At 39.9% G+C, this 16214-nt stretch overlaps 1 protein-coding gene across 5 annotated transcripts in view; it reads left to right on the plus strand.

Annotated features, from left to right (window-relative positions):
* Window positions 1-16214, plus strand: part of nrxn3b (neurexin 3b) — a 135960-nt gene that overhangs the window by 26722 nt on the left and 93024 nt on the right. For all 5 annotated transcript variants that reach the window (XM_085938242.1, XM_085938244.1, XM_085938243.1 and 2 more), the window contains exons 4-7: window positions 4517-4818; window positions 7903-8064; window positions 11777-12215; window positions 12718-13101. In XM_085938242.1, the coding sequence (XP_085794368.1) occupies window positions 4517-4818; window positions 7903-8064; window positions 11777-12215; window positions 12718-13101 (1287 nt within the window). The remainder of the gene's footprint in view (window positions 1-4516; window positions 4819-7902; window positions 8065-11776; window positions 12216-12717; window positions 13102-16214) is intronic.

Below are 16214 nucleotides of genomic sequence, written 5' to 3' on the forward strand. Positions count from 1 at the left end.
TGTGTGTGTGTGTGTGTGTGTGTGTGCTTGGGAAGATGTCACATACACGTCACACTGCTTCCATGTACATGCTAATGTTTCAATTTGAAGTGTGTGTGTGTGTGTGTGTGTGTATATTTAGGTTCTACTTTCAAAAAATAAAAATGCACTTCTGGATATTAATTCGACTAGACTTGCCTTATTTTAACATGCATATTGTTCGTTTGTGTGGTTAACTGCTTGCTGTATGTGTTTCATTAGTCTGCTTAAAAAGAAAAGAATTTTTCTTCTCTTGTTTGCAATCAACAGCAGACAAAAGTTAAAAAGAGAAAGCTGAAAAAAAAAAAAACAACAACAATGAGAATAATCCATCTTTCTTTTTATCTCTTGAGGGAGCGCATCCATCCAAAGGCCGGGATACACACACCGACACACACACGCACACAAAGACACACACACACGGTTGCATGAACAGAGCAGGAGATGCATATTGTTTTGGCTACAGGCTACAACTGGTTCTAACTGGATTTAAAGCAACAACCCCCCCCCCCCACCACCACCTTCTCTAGATTTAAAAAAACGGCGTTAATGCTTCCCTGAGTCATCTACACGTGACCCCAGTTTCTTAATGTTCCATGTTAAGTGTATTTTAAGTATCTTGTAGTGCAATATAATTTGATTTTCATCTCAAAATGGACATTAATGTAAGTCATCCCCCTTTTTAAATACATGCTCAACGTGACTGACTGGCTATTCCGCAAGGTCAAAGGTCAATGTTGAGGAAGGTGTTCAGTCGTTAACCCTCGTTTGGCACCCAGCTCTTCCGTACTGTCTGGATTATATTACCGTAAAGGGCTTTTTCACGATGAGTCATGTTTATTTCATGGTCCTTTTTTTTTTTTTTTTTAATGGCTCTACTGTTCCCCTTTTAACCCGTCACGCGCCGAGCAAGCTGCTAAATGTTCTGGCAGTACACAGGAGAGTATAGAGATAATAAATATTAGATGGACCCTCCTTTGACCAGCTATGTGTGCTAATCTGTGTAAAGGGATGGAGAAACTCCCGGAAGCTCCCGTACTAATTTCACCACCGCCAGCATGATGTCATCGCACTCAATTAACTAGCGAAATTGCAAATGATTTTTTTTTTTTTTTAGCAAACCTAGACTTTGAAACAGCACGAGCCTTTGAGTAATAAAAATGCTAGCGTGATGCTTTCTGCTCCGTGCTTCCATCCACAGGCGGCATGTGTGTTGACAGAGAAGGATGTGGTGAGGTGGAGGCACGGCCAGGCTTCTGACAGGAGAGATAATAGCCAATAAGGAGTTGCCACTCTAGATGAGTGACGGGCTCCTGGGATGGGCCCCCACCTGCCTGCAAGTCTGTTTCTTTATGGATGCAAACAATATAACATATACTGTTGCATTCAAATCTCTTGGTGATAAAGAGCATGGAAGCTACCTCGATAGTATTCTCTCCGCACAATTGCCTTAGCTGATGAGATTGAACCTGCAAGGCACCTGCCCCTGTTTTTCACACAACCTCCATTCTTCCTCGGTTGACTCCAGCCATTTACGCCCAATACTGTCACTCTGAACCTCATCACTCATTCTCATGCGACACCAACACCATCAGCAACAAATAAGGAGTCTTGGTGACTGTGACACACACACACACACACACACACACACGTGTGTGTTTATGTGGGTACATGCACGCGTGAATAACATGTGAGCTTCATGGGAAAAAGCCTTGAGCCATCCAGCTCATCCACAAAAGCGCGTAAAAAAAAAAGCTATACTCAATCTTTTTTTCTTTTCTGTATTTTTATTTTTTTTTAATTGTCATTGGCCTAGTCCATGTTGGTCAGTCCACCAGTACGTCGTTGAACCTTGTCTTGACAGTGCGCATCATCCATGATGCTCCAAATTCATTTGACATGGCTTGGCTAGTCACAAAGTTTCAAGATCTCCACTTGCCTGGTTAGCATTTCATGTTCACAAGCAACTAATTACTGTGTAGCCCGGCGACACATAAAATGCTAATTCAATCGCAGTATGGGGTCGTTTTGAATGCATGATGTTGGACTGAATGTCATTAAGGGAGTCAACAAATAGCGTGCACTACTGGCTTTGGAGCTTGAACTGTTTCCCTGTAAAACTGCAGGAATCTAACATTTGCTGTGTTGGATTTCAGCTCAAATTAACATTTTATCTCTTTGGGACCAGTTTTATTTCTCCTTGTCCTTTTTTTTTTTTTGCTTTCCAGTCTACTTTGTTGGTTTGTCAGCAATATACTAATTTTGACTACGCTTGACTAATTATACATAACGTGACAGGAGAATTTATTTATTTATTTATCTATCTATTTATTTATTTATTTATTTTTTTATTTTTTTATTATTTTTTTATTTATTTATTTAACACGCATTTCCCGGATTAGATTACTAATGCCCAGCAGAGTGGCTATAGTGGTTGTTTGTCCGGTTGCACCTTAATCGTGACCCAAACAAAGACAAGAGGTGCAGTTTTTGTATTCTGTGATAATCTTAGATGTTGTACCAGAACCTTCTGCATTGACCTCACTGTCAGTGAAGTCACGCTGAACAGCAATGGAGTCACTTTAAGGGCGGAAGAGAGCGAGAGATGATAATGACGAAGCTAATTGCTTCCACTGGATTTTGAAATCGAAACCCAACCCCAAGTGATCGCGCTATACTGTTCGCAAATGGAATATTGATGTCTGTGGCGAAAATAAGGGAAAATGACCCCCTTATATGATCAATCTAAAAGCCACAGATTTGAGCAGAACATGTCTCAACAGGCCTTCGCTTTTTATGGATCCGTATACACTTACAACTTAGTTTAATATTGCTGAGGTACACACATATTTTATTATAGCCACTTGCCATGTATTATTCATAGCACCCATATTCATTAATGGCAACTTTGAAATGGTATCATAATGAAGCTATGGAGAATCATAGATATTATGGATTCAAATGAAGTAATGAGGTAAAAAGTTGGTAAAACTATTACAGCAAAAACGTCTCCATTTCTGGATGATTCTTGACTTGTTGTGTTCCTTAACATTTACTTTAATTAACTTGAAAGACACGTTTTAATACACAGTAGTGGATTTGCTGCAAAAATGAATTTATTTGATTTATAATCACAACTGAAAGGAAAAGAATCTTTTTTTTCAAACAGCCACATTTGATATATTGAGTTTGTGCAGTGCGGTATATGATTAAGTGGGTGCCTGTGATTCATTCAATTAGATGGTGGTAATTAGTAAAGATAAAGGTTTTATTCTTTCTCTTCGAATCCCACTGTGTTGTGTATCCAATGTTGCAATAATGGCTTTTATTTATTCCCTTGGCAAAGCGAAGAGAATTTTCATCAGGCCTTTTGTTGCCTCTCATATTTCCTCGCTACACTGAAAGGCATTGGAGATGCCAAGAGAATGATTTATAGTGACCGGAATCAACACCTCGTCATCCCGTAACCTTGGTCAACTTTCTTTCGGGGACCGTATTTTCTTTCCAAATTCTTAGTGTGAGATTTTCTCAGCTTCACAACAATGTTCATCCATGTTTGCTTGTAGTCTGTTCCAAACCAAACAGCAGTCTTCTGTTGTGCTTGCGCTCTTCTTGTGATCTATCTTTTTTTTCCCCCCTTCCTTTTATATCCTGGCCTTTGTGACTTCTCTGTGAGTGTACACAATAGAGAATAGAACATTCAGGAAATGTTGCACTTCATTGGATTGTCCTGTTTCTAGGTAATGATGGATATTCTTTATCCTACCGCTTTTTCTGTAAGGATGCAACTAGTAACATGGACATGATCCCTTTCTAAACTCCCATTGTTATAAATAACTAGGTCAGGGTTCCCATTTGAAAATATACGAAACAGAACTTTGGTTTGGCCTTTCAAAAGCTCCCTTATTTCATTTCCTATCCTGACTTTCTGCACGGTGGTAATCTGAATAAAAAATGGTCTCAAGAAGTCACTTTGAAACATGGAAGTGGTGTAAAACTGTCAAATTAAGCTTGTTTCGGGATTCATGTGCACCATTAGATGGCAATGGTTTGCCATCACAAGTAGTCTGTGTATATGTGACATCTAAATCCTCAATTGTGCAAACAGCGCTTTTATGATCGCAAGCGAACAGCGGAATTATCAAAAGTGTAATTATGCTGTTTGTTTGATTCGACCTTTTCGACATGGCAAAGCAGTTCTCCTTTTTAATGAGGCTATTTCATCATTTAGTCAGAAGGGAACACGAATGCTTATGTTTGTGAGATGGTTTGGATTTAGCGGTCATTATTCACTTTTATTCATGGTTTGTGAATATGAATTGAAAATATTTTTATCAGACACCTTTCCTCCCAATTTTGATGAACGAGAACATGAGGGTTGTTGGACTCTGTGAAAAAAATGTGACGGGCCGTACCTGGCCCCTTGGGCCTCGAGTTTGACACCAATGCCTTCCATCAAAAAAATATAACATCCAGTATTTGTTCTTGTCATTTTCAGCGAGGGAAGAAAACGTGGCTACCTTCCGGGGCTCTGAGTACTTCTGTTACGACCTGTCGCAGAACCCAATCCAGAGCAGCAGCGATGAGATCACGTTGTCCTTCAAGACGTGGCAGCGCAACGGCCTTTTGCTCCACACGGGGAAATCAGCAGACTATGTCAATCTGGCACTTAAAGATGGCGCCGTTTCCCTCGTCATCAATCTGGGTTCCGGGGCCTTTGAGGCCATCGTGGAGCCCGTCAATGGAAAATTCAATGACAACGCCTGGCACGATATCAAAGTCACACGCAACCTGAGACAGGTAATCGGGGTCGGGGGGGAGTGGTGATGGATGGAGTATGGCAACAGGTTGAATTATTTTGGGAGAGGGAGGGGGTGGCTGCTTGGGGGTTTTGAGATTAGCTGAGTGACAGAGCTGGTTTTAAAAATGTCACCATGTTCTTATCAGTTGTCATTGCATTGCCACAGTTCAGTGAGAAATGCCATCAAATTTCTTTACATGACCTTCTTTTAATTCATTATTTGACTTCTGTTTGAATCGTTTAAAGCAAAGCAGTTTTATAGCAAGGTCTCTTAGTTTAGTCCAGTTGTTAATGCAAATATTGTCTCTTGTAATGTTTGCTAATGATTCACGTCTGATCAATTACGTAGTTAAGATCTCCTTGCTTTCAACCGCATTTTGTTTAGATGGAATATGGATAAAAGGAAATATTTGCCTTTTGAGAAGTCCATTAATGCTCTGTTATATTATGATGCTTTTTTTCTCTTTGTCATAGTGCATAAGTAGATTTTATCACAGGATCGTTTAGCATAGATGCACTTTGTGGTTTGTTCGCATTAGGGCGGAGCAGTACTGTCCAATCGGACATTACCATTTGAATGCCCCAATTTTCTTACCATTCTGACTCCAGAATTAATAATTCTGATGGCACTAAAGGGTTTGATTTACTAAGCTTTTATTGCATAATGTTGAAATACTTAGCCTGGACCTTTTATCAGAGTAAAAATAAAAATGAGAAAATATAAGAAAAAAGTAAAAAATAACTAAATATGAATTTAAAAAAAAGAATAAATAAAAATTTATAAAAAATATCAGAGTAAAAATAAAAAAACTAAATAATGAACTGCTGTAGGATTCATTTTATGGTTTCACTGTTGCATGAATCAATGCTGCCGAAAAGGGCTTACAGAGGGCATACAAGTGTTGAGTTCGTGTTAGCTATGGCAGCTGGGGGTTTGTCAATAGTTGTGTCTGCAAGGCGAAGATAGCCTTCCAAACAGTACACGTTCCTTAAGTGCTGATGTCCTGACTTCTGCAGCAAACCGTAGCGCCACGGGTTAGTCGTGTAGATGAAGATGTAATTGCTCACAGTGTAGTCTGCTCTGCTCCTTTTTCGATTCTGCCCTTGCTTTTCACAATCATTTTCTTTCCCACTTTGAAAGCCGCTGTTAAATCCAGGGTGTGAAAAAAAAAAAACACTACAGGTTCTGTATGGATTTCTGCTATCCTGCAAAAAGTTCTCATCAAATCCAAGATTTTTTTTTCACCCTGCTGTTGCCTGTGCTTTCTGGCAGTGATTTTTAGGAAATGTGATTAGGACAACAAGCTGACCCTTTGTTACCTCTTACAAATCATGTAGTGTTTATTCACCGCGGCACTAACTCATCCATGATACAATTCATGTTTTACTAACCAATATCTAACTAATGTACTAACTATCATCCTAATTCTTCATCATTAGTTTTATTTGATTTCTGTCCATCCTTATTAACAACCTTTTTTGTTCACTATTCTTTTGATTTCCTTTCTTCCCCTTTTTTCTGGAAAGCAATCAGGCATTGGACACGCTATGGTAAACAAACTACATTGTCTGGTAGATATCATTCTTATTGTCTTTTTTTTGGGTTTGCCGTGTGTTCCCTCCCCCTCTCTTCTTTTATTCGTTCTTTATTTTTTGAGTTCCATCCTAGACACTCTTATCAAAAAATGAGGAGATGGGTTTGTATTACCAGGCAATTCTTTCTTCACTTCTCAATTTCCTCCCTGACCTGCCAACAACCTTCTTATTTACCTCACAATTCCCCCATCCTGTTTTTTTCACTTTAGCTTTTATTTATTTTCTCTTTTTGTTTTTAAACTTTTTTTTTTTTTTACATTTCTGCAGATTTCCAACAAATACAAAATTGACTATTTTGCCTTTTGCCGGGGCAATTTATTTTTTTCTTTTATTTGTTCACACAAAAGTCCCCATTTTTTGTGAGGACTGTCGTCCAGAACTGACAGATGCTTTCCACAATCCCAGCAAAGAGGGTGACCTCAACACCGAGCCCTAAAACCAGAAAACTACTTCAAACTGGAAACGCTGAAGTTTTATTGCGGGAGCTCTGACAGTTGTTTCCAACTCACTATGGCGCATGGCATGCCCAGACGTCATTCCACATCATAATCCATGCAACCCCAATTAACCACTAACACAATAATTCAGTCACTCATCTTTCATTCAATCACTTTCACCCATTTTGCCCCTCCCCTTGTGTGTTTTTGTAGCATGTTGGTGGTGAACGTTTACGTCTTTTCTAACCCTTAACGCCTTACCCCTGGGTCCATAGACACAACATTTTGAAGAATATGCATACTGATCTAAGATCTTTGGTCCGGCCATGGCATTTGAGCTAAACCTGATCCGAGATCAGCAACTGCAATTCTGACAAAAGATTTTGAATATGGGCCTTGGTCTTGAATGTGCATGAGAGTCGGCACCTCGTGTGGTCTGCTCAAGATGTGTGTGGTTACCATTCAATTACTCCCTTACATGTCCAATTAAATATGTCGAATTTTTTTTTTTTTTAAACAGTGGTGGCCTTGTTTTGCAAATTGACGTGGTGTGAAAAAGATCCCCTTTGTTTTGCATGTGTGTGGCGTCTGCAAGTGAGAGGAGTGTGCGGGAGAATATTTGTGTGTGTTAACCTTATACGTGTGTCTGCAATTACGAGACGAATCCCTAAACCCAAGACAAGTGTTCTCAATTTGTCCTTGGTTTGAACATTGTACTAACCCTCCCTCCCCAACCTAAAGTATCAAAACCAAACCTACGATTCATTTTCTTACCCCCATCAAAGATAAAGAAAATATGCCTCTGCCATATTTTCTTTACCTGTCCTGTGAATTCCTATGACTAAAAATCCATTACCCAAATCAAAACGCCGTCTGGTCCAAAAAAAAAAAAAAACGATCGGGTAACGGGGATTCTACGAAAAATGAAAGGCAAAAAGTCCAAATGCAGACCAAGGAAGGAGATGTGTTTTTAAAAATGCGGCACGAGGTCCGATTCCAGATTGTAATGCTTCCGCATCGGCTATGTGCTACCCCTCCCCCCCTCAACAGGTGACAATATCCGTCGATGGGATCCTCACCACTACTGGCTACACCCAAGAAGACTACACCATGCTGGGTTCTGATGATTTCTTCTATGTGGGTGGGAGCCCCAGTACTGCCGACCTTCCTGGATCTCCAGTTAGCAATAATTTCATGGGCTGCCTCAAAGAGGTAGGAGAACAAACAAAACCAAGCCGTGACTAATTCTGACCTTCAGTAGATATTATAAATGTAATCAATATTGTGTGAAAGCCCCCCAAAAATAAATACAATTACATTGTCTAATAAAATGTGCTGAGTTAGCTCAGGGAATATGAAACGTTCCCTAGTTTCGTACTTAAAAATAATTCATCATACTTGCTGTGAGACAATATATAAAAATTGCTGGTGTCACATGTAATTTGCTGCATCAGCTTGAGTGTGCGGCGAGAGCGTCTCCCAACGGATAAACGATATGAAATAAATGAAGTTGCTGCTGATGAAGATCTCTCACATTTGTTGTGTTTTGGGACATAGCAGTATGTGGTTTTACAAAGGCATATTTAAATCTTGTCAACAGCTAAATTATAGCAGACACATTAGCCTAACGCAGATTATAGGATGTCATATGAGCCAGGAAAACGTTTAATCATCTTTTTATTGTAGTCAGTTTGTCCTCGACTTCTATTACATCATTATCTGTGGCTTCGCTATCACAGACGCATATTACAGCAATAAGATGAGAAAGTCACCTTGTCTGGATCGTTTTGTTTTGTGTTTCCACCGAGCGGCTTTAGGTGCTGTTCTCCACTCAAGTCTGTTTGCCTTTGACACAAATGTGTGAACGCTTCCAAATATACCTGCGTGTTTAGGGCTAAATTTGACACTGAAGCAAGAAACCTGCAAAAATTACCATGATTGTTTGTCAGACATAAACAAAACCAAAAACGGCGAATAGCGTGTTGTGATGGTATGTTAATTTCGAATACGTCAACAAGGGCAGATGTCCATTTCTAAAATGAACCATTTCTTCATGTTGCGTGTGTATATGTAGCCACAACATTTTGAGAGTGAGTGTGACCCAACGATGCCTTGGCCCTTGAGAGCGTGACACGCTTGGACAGGATCATGGAGGTGATTCACCATTTGGCCTGACAGTGGTAGTACTTTGTGGCCCTCCTACATTTCAACCATGAAGCCATCTGCTAACCTGGATGCTGCGAATGACTTCAGATTGATTAGAACACAAAATACGATTAATTCTCTTTACATTAGTTCCCCCCCCCCCTCCTCCTCCTCCTCATCTCTCTTCAATCTCTCTGGATAATGAGTGAACAATTTAGTACACTGTTTAGATCACAGAGGGTGTGTCTATTGATCTCGCCAACGCCAGAACATAAATTACATCCCTTTGAAACAGCCAAAGCAAACATCGATGTTGACATGTTTTGCTGCAGTATGTGAATACCTCTATCTGCCAACGAGAGATAGTGTGGTGCTTTCACAACCCCCTCTGTGTTCACACAGCACTGCATGCATCTGCCCCTTTAGGCTACAGGGGATGTCATCCATACACAATACTCACACAGGCTCCGCCCACTGCTCTCCATCCTCCATGTGAAAGGAAGGCCAGTGGGCAGTCAGCCTGATGTTTGCAAGCAGCATGCTGTCAGAGCCTTGCGCAAGCCCTTGCTTTTTCCCCCCGCACGCCATTCAACCCATCCTTGGGGTGTCTCGGGGCACCCGTCGATGGTTCCAGAGCCGTGGAGTGGCAACTTGTGTCAGATTGTGGGGGTGGCAGGAGCATGCGCTGTCATCAGGCATCAAGGAGAGGACTTGAGAGTAGGAAGAGAATGAATGTGAGGACGGAAGGGATTGAAATTCAAGTGGCGTGTAGAATAAAAAACATATAGTTGAGGTCTGATGCGGGGAAGTTGATTTAAGCAGGAAGGGCAAGAAGGAAGAAAGGAGGGCAAGAATATTTGAAAGGAACACGTTTGTTTGGGTTAGTCATCACATTTTGCACATTTTCCCTTCAGATACAAATGCAAATGTAACCCTGTCCTTCTATTTTTATTTTTATTTTTTTAATTTCTGGAGGGCCAAACACAGGGTGATGTGAATGTCTGACTTGACCTCACTCTATACGTCGTTACTCTTTTTAAGATATTCATGTTCTTGCTATTAATCAATTAATTTCCAAAAATAAACCTCTTCATTGACACTGCACCTTTATAATAGCCTGAATATTTTTTTACAAACATTTTGAAACTAATGGTGTCAAACATACGGCCCGTGGGCCTGATCACCCCCGTGAACTGGTTTAATCCGGCCCGTGGGATTTGAAGTTAACTACAAATTTGGAATCTAAATATTGATTTGAAATCAGTAGAAGGAAATTCTACGGCTACCATAGATCTTTAAACCACTAACAGCAGTGTTTGAGTTGCACTCTTCCTAACCTAATCTAGGAAATGGCACAATTCCCAGCATGTGACTTATATGTTTGCTGTACAAATGGATCCTTTTAAGTGGTATTTTCTCGATGTGCATATTAATTCAAAGGGGTAGAATCCTCTTGTTTCTTCATTAAAATTGGTGCTACATCAGCATCTGTCAGCAGCTGCAGTTTGGGGCCTGAGAGGACATGAAGTAGATTAGGGAGAGATTCTAAATTTGGATAGACTAGTGTGTTCTTGTGTGGGTGTAGACCCCCCCACCCCCTCTTGCTGCCTTCTCTGGCCCAATCAATACGCCATCCTGGAGCAGAGATAGGGCATCTTGGCTTTATGGAGTCATTACACTTCCCTGCATTATGAATGGGCTCCATAAGATCAGTAATAGGTCAAATGCAAAACATGGCCGACCATAATAAAGGTACGCGTGGCAGCGGTAGTCACACCCTCCTTTATGATAGCAATTCAATCATCTTGATTGAAGCACAATACTTTTTTTTTTTTCCCCATTGCAAATGAGTTGCATTAAAACATCCCCCACTGCTTTCTTCTTTTTCATGTATTATTCAGTTTCTTCTTTTGCCCAAGAGTAGACTTAAAACTCGGCGAAAGTGGAAGGTTAGGTATTTTGCGTCAGGGTTTAAAAAAAAAAAACATCAGCGCTCAAGATGGGCGGGGATCGTTCAATCTTAATGGGGGGTAGACATTTTGAAAAATAATTATTTTACCCCAAAAAAAGAAATTTATATCCACTACCTTTTTTCTCCATTTTGTCTGTTTCTCTTTACTACTTCTTTGGGTCACCTGTGTTGATTTGCTGTCAAATCTTTCAGGATTATCAGTAATCCAGCAGCAGTAATATTTGTTTGCTGACAGCTGTGCACGTTGTGGCGCTATTGCTGACCCGACACACACACACACACACACACACACACACACACACACACACACACACACACACACACACACACACTGCCCTATATACCAGGAAAAGCCTCTCTTCCTCCACAGAAAGTAGAGGGGACAATAATGTTCCGCCTCAGTGCATTCCGATGACAATCTACTGTTTGTTTTTGTGTTTTTTTTTAAAGTGATATTTTGTTACATTGACTTGTTATAAAGAAACGTTGGCAAATTTATTGTGGGCAAATAGTGCTGATATTGAATCTATCCTCAGCGGGCTCGTCTTCTCGAGCAGTCCATATACCAGCAGTCTTACTTGCCTGACAGTTCAATACAATATAATAGAGCCAAGTGTTTGCATTCAATCTCTTTTTTTCATTTTGAGCAGGATTGGTGTTCAAATAATATTTAATACACATTGTGTCAAAAGCACAAAAAGATCAATCCACCAGTTTATTCAGCGAAAAAATCCAAATGACTTCAAAGCAAGATTTTGATTGTCTTTATGTTGCTTGTACTGAAGCCTGACGATTTGTTTTTTTTAGGTGGTGTACAAAAACAATGACATCCGTCTGGAACTGTCCCGCCTGGCCCGAATTGTGGACCCAAAGATGAAACTTCAGGGCGATGTGGTCTTTAAGTGTGAAAACGTCCCGACCCTTGACCCCATCAACTTTGAGACACCCAATTCCTACCTGGCCTTGCCAAAATGGAACACCAAACGCGTCGGGTCCATCTCCTTCGACTTCCGAACCTCGGAACCCAACGGCTTAATACTTTTCACCCACGGCAAACCTCAAGAGCGACGTGATATCAAATCCCAGAAAACCAACAAAGTGGACTTCTTTGCTGTCGAGCTTCTGGATGGGGTTCTCTACCTTGTGCTGGACATGGGTTCTGGTACCATCAAAGTGAAAGCGACACAGGCAAAAGTAAATGAAGGAAGCTGGCATCATGTTGACATCCAAAGAGACGGCCGTTCAGGTAAAAAACAAATATTTATATTCCTGATTCATTATGATAAAAAATCGTATTTCTCCTCAGTAGTATGCAAGTCATCTGATTTCAATACATGGTCCAAAAAAACAGTATTCAACAAACATTGCATTAGAGAAAAGGTGCTAGAAAATTCTGTTGCCTTAAGCTTGAAAGCCAATACAATCTCCGCATTAGACGGGGACACTCCGGAGAGCTCGGGTGTTAGTCGCCACCGCAGCCCGTGGTATATAAATCAGGTTAGCCGAGCCAATTTAGCCGTGTGTCAGAGTCAGCTGCTTTGATTAATCACCAGCAGTGCCCCTAGTGAGATAGTGGAGAAGAAAGTGGGATCACAGGAAAATGGAGAAATGAGATAGATAGAGGGATAGCAAACGTGGTGAGAAACGTGCACAAAATCACACTTGGGCAAAATGTTACTTGCCCGCGAATAAACTTTATGAAGTTGCTAGAGAACTGAAATCTGTCATTTGGATTTGTCCTCCTCTAGGTATCATCTCTGTAAACAGCCGGCGGACACCTTTCACAGCCGGTGGAGAAAATGAAATCTTAGACCTGGAGGGTGATCTTTATCTAGGTGGTCTTCCTGATACCCGTGCAGGTTTGGTACTCCCAACTGAGCTCTGGACCGCAATGCTAAACTACGGCTACGTGGGCTGCATTCGGGATCTTTTTATTGATGGACGAAGTAAAGATATTCGACAGATCGCTGTGTCTCAGAATGCGACTGGTATTAAGTCGTCTTGTAGTAAGTTGATGGGGAAGCAGTGCGACAGCAACCCTTGCAAGAACAACGGGGCGTGTAAGGAGGGATGGAACCGCTTCATATGTGATTGCACCGAAACAGGATTCTGGGACAGCACTTGTGAAAGAGGTAAGTTTTTGTTTTGTTTTTTGGAATATATGTGTATCAGCTTATTGGAAAAAAATACCGAGATTCTACCAAGTGGCTTGATTTAGTTTTGGGTTGCAAATTGGTCAGAGCTGAACTCTTTTTGTTGTAAAGTCTTAGTTGTAATAGCTTAAATCATGGGTGTCAAACTCAAGGCCCGGGGGCCAGATACGGTCCACCATATAGATATATAGAATATATATACCATATAGAATGATGAGCCCGCAAAGACAAATTGTGCATGGACTTCATGTGTCAATACTAAAATTACAAATTGTCTTCACTTTTAAAAAATAGAGAATTTGCTAGTGATCTTTATTAGATTATTTTTTATCTAAATATTTGAATAGTTTTTTACTTGTCTGTGATTTCAAAACGAGTTATTCATCAGTTAGTTGTGCAGCCAATACTAAATATAAGGCATTGATAGTCATAATGGCCGTTTCAAAGGAAACTATGACTACAATGTGGCCCGCGGCAAAAATGAGTTTGACACCTCTGGCTTTGATGCATTCATGTTTTATTATCTATTCACTCGTTCATTGAGCCGCAGTAATGATCCTCTCTAGTGTTTGTTTAGAATCCTATTTATATCCTAAAATGATATTCCAGCTGCACTGTCATTGGCAAAAAAAAGTATATTTTGCAGATATGTGGTGGCTGTCTAACTTTTATGAAGAAATTAAAAGATGGGGCTTAGCGATTGTGCTAAATGTGTTAAGCCTAAATTCCAATTACTGTTACAGTCGATAATATCAATCTGTCTGCACACTAGCGAGCAGCAGTCTAGAATTTACGCTGCCTCCAAAACCAGGCACCATTTTTTTTTAGCAGTTTGCTCCTTTGTAAATATCTATAAATTTCACCGACATGAAATGAGTGGGGGGAGGGCAAAGTCATTTTGGCAATTCTCTGCTCCCTGAATGCCACATTTGTCCCAGGAATGCTGAGATATTGAGGTGTAAAGTTTTACACTTGCCCGGTAGGAAAGTTAAAAGGCTGGCTAGTAAAACATCCAGTGAAAGCTGCCGAAAATGATTTGGAAGTAGCCTGAGATCATGGGAAATGGAGTCCCACCACTTCTTTTCCAACATCGAAATATCTTATTACTTTGTGGTTGTTTGACAGTGCACACAATTGCCACAATAGACTTAGACTCAACTTTATTTATCCCGTGGGATTGCTCCCTCCGGAAATTCTAGCTCACACAGAAATCGTACGATATTCTACTTTGTTGTGTTCTTCTCAAAAGGCTAAGGCACCTTGATGCTGGAACTTTGGCTATGGGCTCTAAAGCAAAAAAAAAAAATGTCCAATGGACTTTAGATCTTCCCAGTAGTCACTTATTATTCACTTCACATGTGCACAAAGCACAGTGGCTCATTACAAAGACATCTTTTTTTTTCTTTTCTTTTTTTTTTGCTGAACCGCTGCAACTGAGGCAAGTCTCCCTGTAGCATTACCGCACCTCGGCTGCTTGTGTCAGCTACTGTATTTTATCTGTGACAACCCAAAAAAATGTGTGTGAGGGCTGAACAAAGTGAAGCAACAATAATGTCAAACCTTTAGTTTGATGCTTCCTTCAAATCCGTAACAGGGGAGAGGTAAACGATCTGCTGGAAAAAAAAAAAGAAATATATAATATATAAAAAATATAAATTATATAATATAATATTATATATTAATATAATATAATATTATAATATAAAAATATATATATAAATACTATATATAAATATATATCAATAAATAAATGCAGTCTTTTTTTTTTTCCTCCTGCAAATATTGTTGTCTATCTACAAGCACTTTAAATAAACACGTAAATAGAATCTGCAAATGTCAAAATGATAGAATCACCCTTTGAAAGCAATTTTTTTTTTCCATGTACACATAAATATTACATCTCCCTGATTTGCTGATTGTTATCTTCTATGTAGGGCTGGTGGGAAGACTACAAACTACAAAAACAGGTCGATACAAAGAGGGGGGTCGCTACGCTAATAAAAGCTGGCGCATCTTGATTTTTCTGCCTTTAGAAGCCTTGTTATACCTGTTTGGGAATTTTGCAGACCGCTCCGTTGGCGTTCTGGTACAATGAGAGCGTTTTCTCCGGCGGCTAAAAGTTGACTGAACTTTATCTCTGCTGGAACCATATTGAGTTTTGGTGCTAGTTAGAGAAAAATAGAGGCATGTTCCGATTCCAAAGTTTGGATCAGGGGTGTCAAACTCGTTTTTTTTTTTTCGCGGGCCGCATTGTAGTCATTCGGAGGGCCATTATGACTGTCAACTCAAATAAATGTATGAGCACCTCATATTATAAACAGTACAAAAAAACCTGACAAATAACTCGTTTTCAAATCCGACGAGTATAAACTGGTCTAATATTTAAAAAAATATATATATTATTAAAAGTGAAGACAATCAGCAATTCTAGTAATGACACGAATTTGATGCACAATTTGTCTATGCGGGCCACATAAAATGATGTGGCGAGCCGTATCTGGCCCCCGTGCCTTGAGTTTGACACCAGTGGCTTAGATCATGGCGGGTATTTTAGAATTTTTATTTCGAATTAGATTCTATTCAACAGACAGCAGATTATCTTTGCTGCACCTGTCATACCTGCTATTTTTCCCATGAGACTTCATTTTTATTTTTTTTCTCCAGATATTTTCTGCATGTTCTCTCTTTATCTCTCTCTCACACTCTTTTGGTTCTCTGGCAATCATAAAAGAAGCTGCTAGCTCAAAATAAAGCATTGTATGACTGTAGCTTCATTGTTTCGGGGCACAATAATACACTTCAATGCGGTTGCCTCCAGAGCAATGTTGCTCTTGTGGAATTGAAAATGTTTATTGCAACTATTCTTGTCACCTTTATGGTTTCAGGGGTTAATATCATAGCATGTAGTAAGAGTCCCAAAAAAATAAAATTTGCCGTTATCCTATTTCAAGGTTTGCCCTTTCTCTTGTCTTTCGAAGAATACTAGAAGCTTAACTCATTTTAGTTATTACATGAAAAGGTTAAACAAATGATATTCCCCTCATTAGTACAACTCGAGTAAAAACGAATATTCACATTGAACTTGTAAGTGG

Source organism: Syngnathus leptorhynchus, chromosome 18, assembly GCF_054491065.1.
Source record: "Syngnathus leptorhynchus isolate UIUO chromosome 18, UIUO_Slep, whole genome shotgun sequence".
NCBI classification, from domain to species: domain Eukaryota; kingdom Metazoa; phylum Chordata; class Actinopteri; order Syngnathiformes; family Syngnathidae; genus Syngnathus; species Syngnathus leptorhynchus.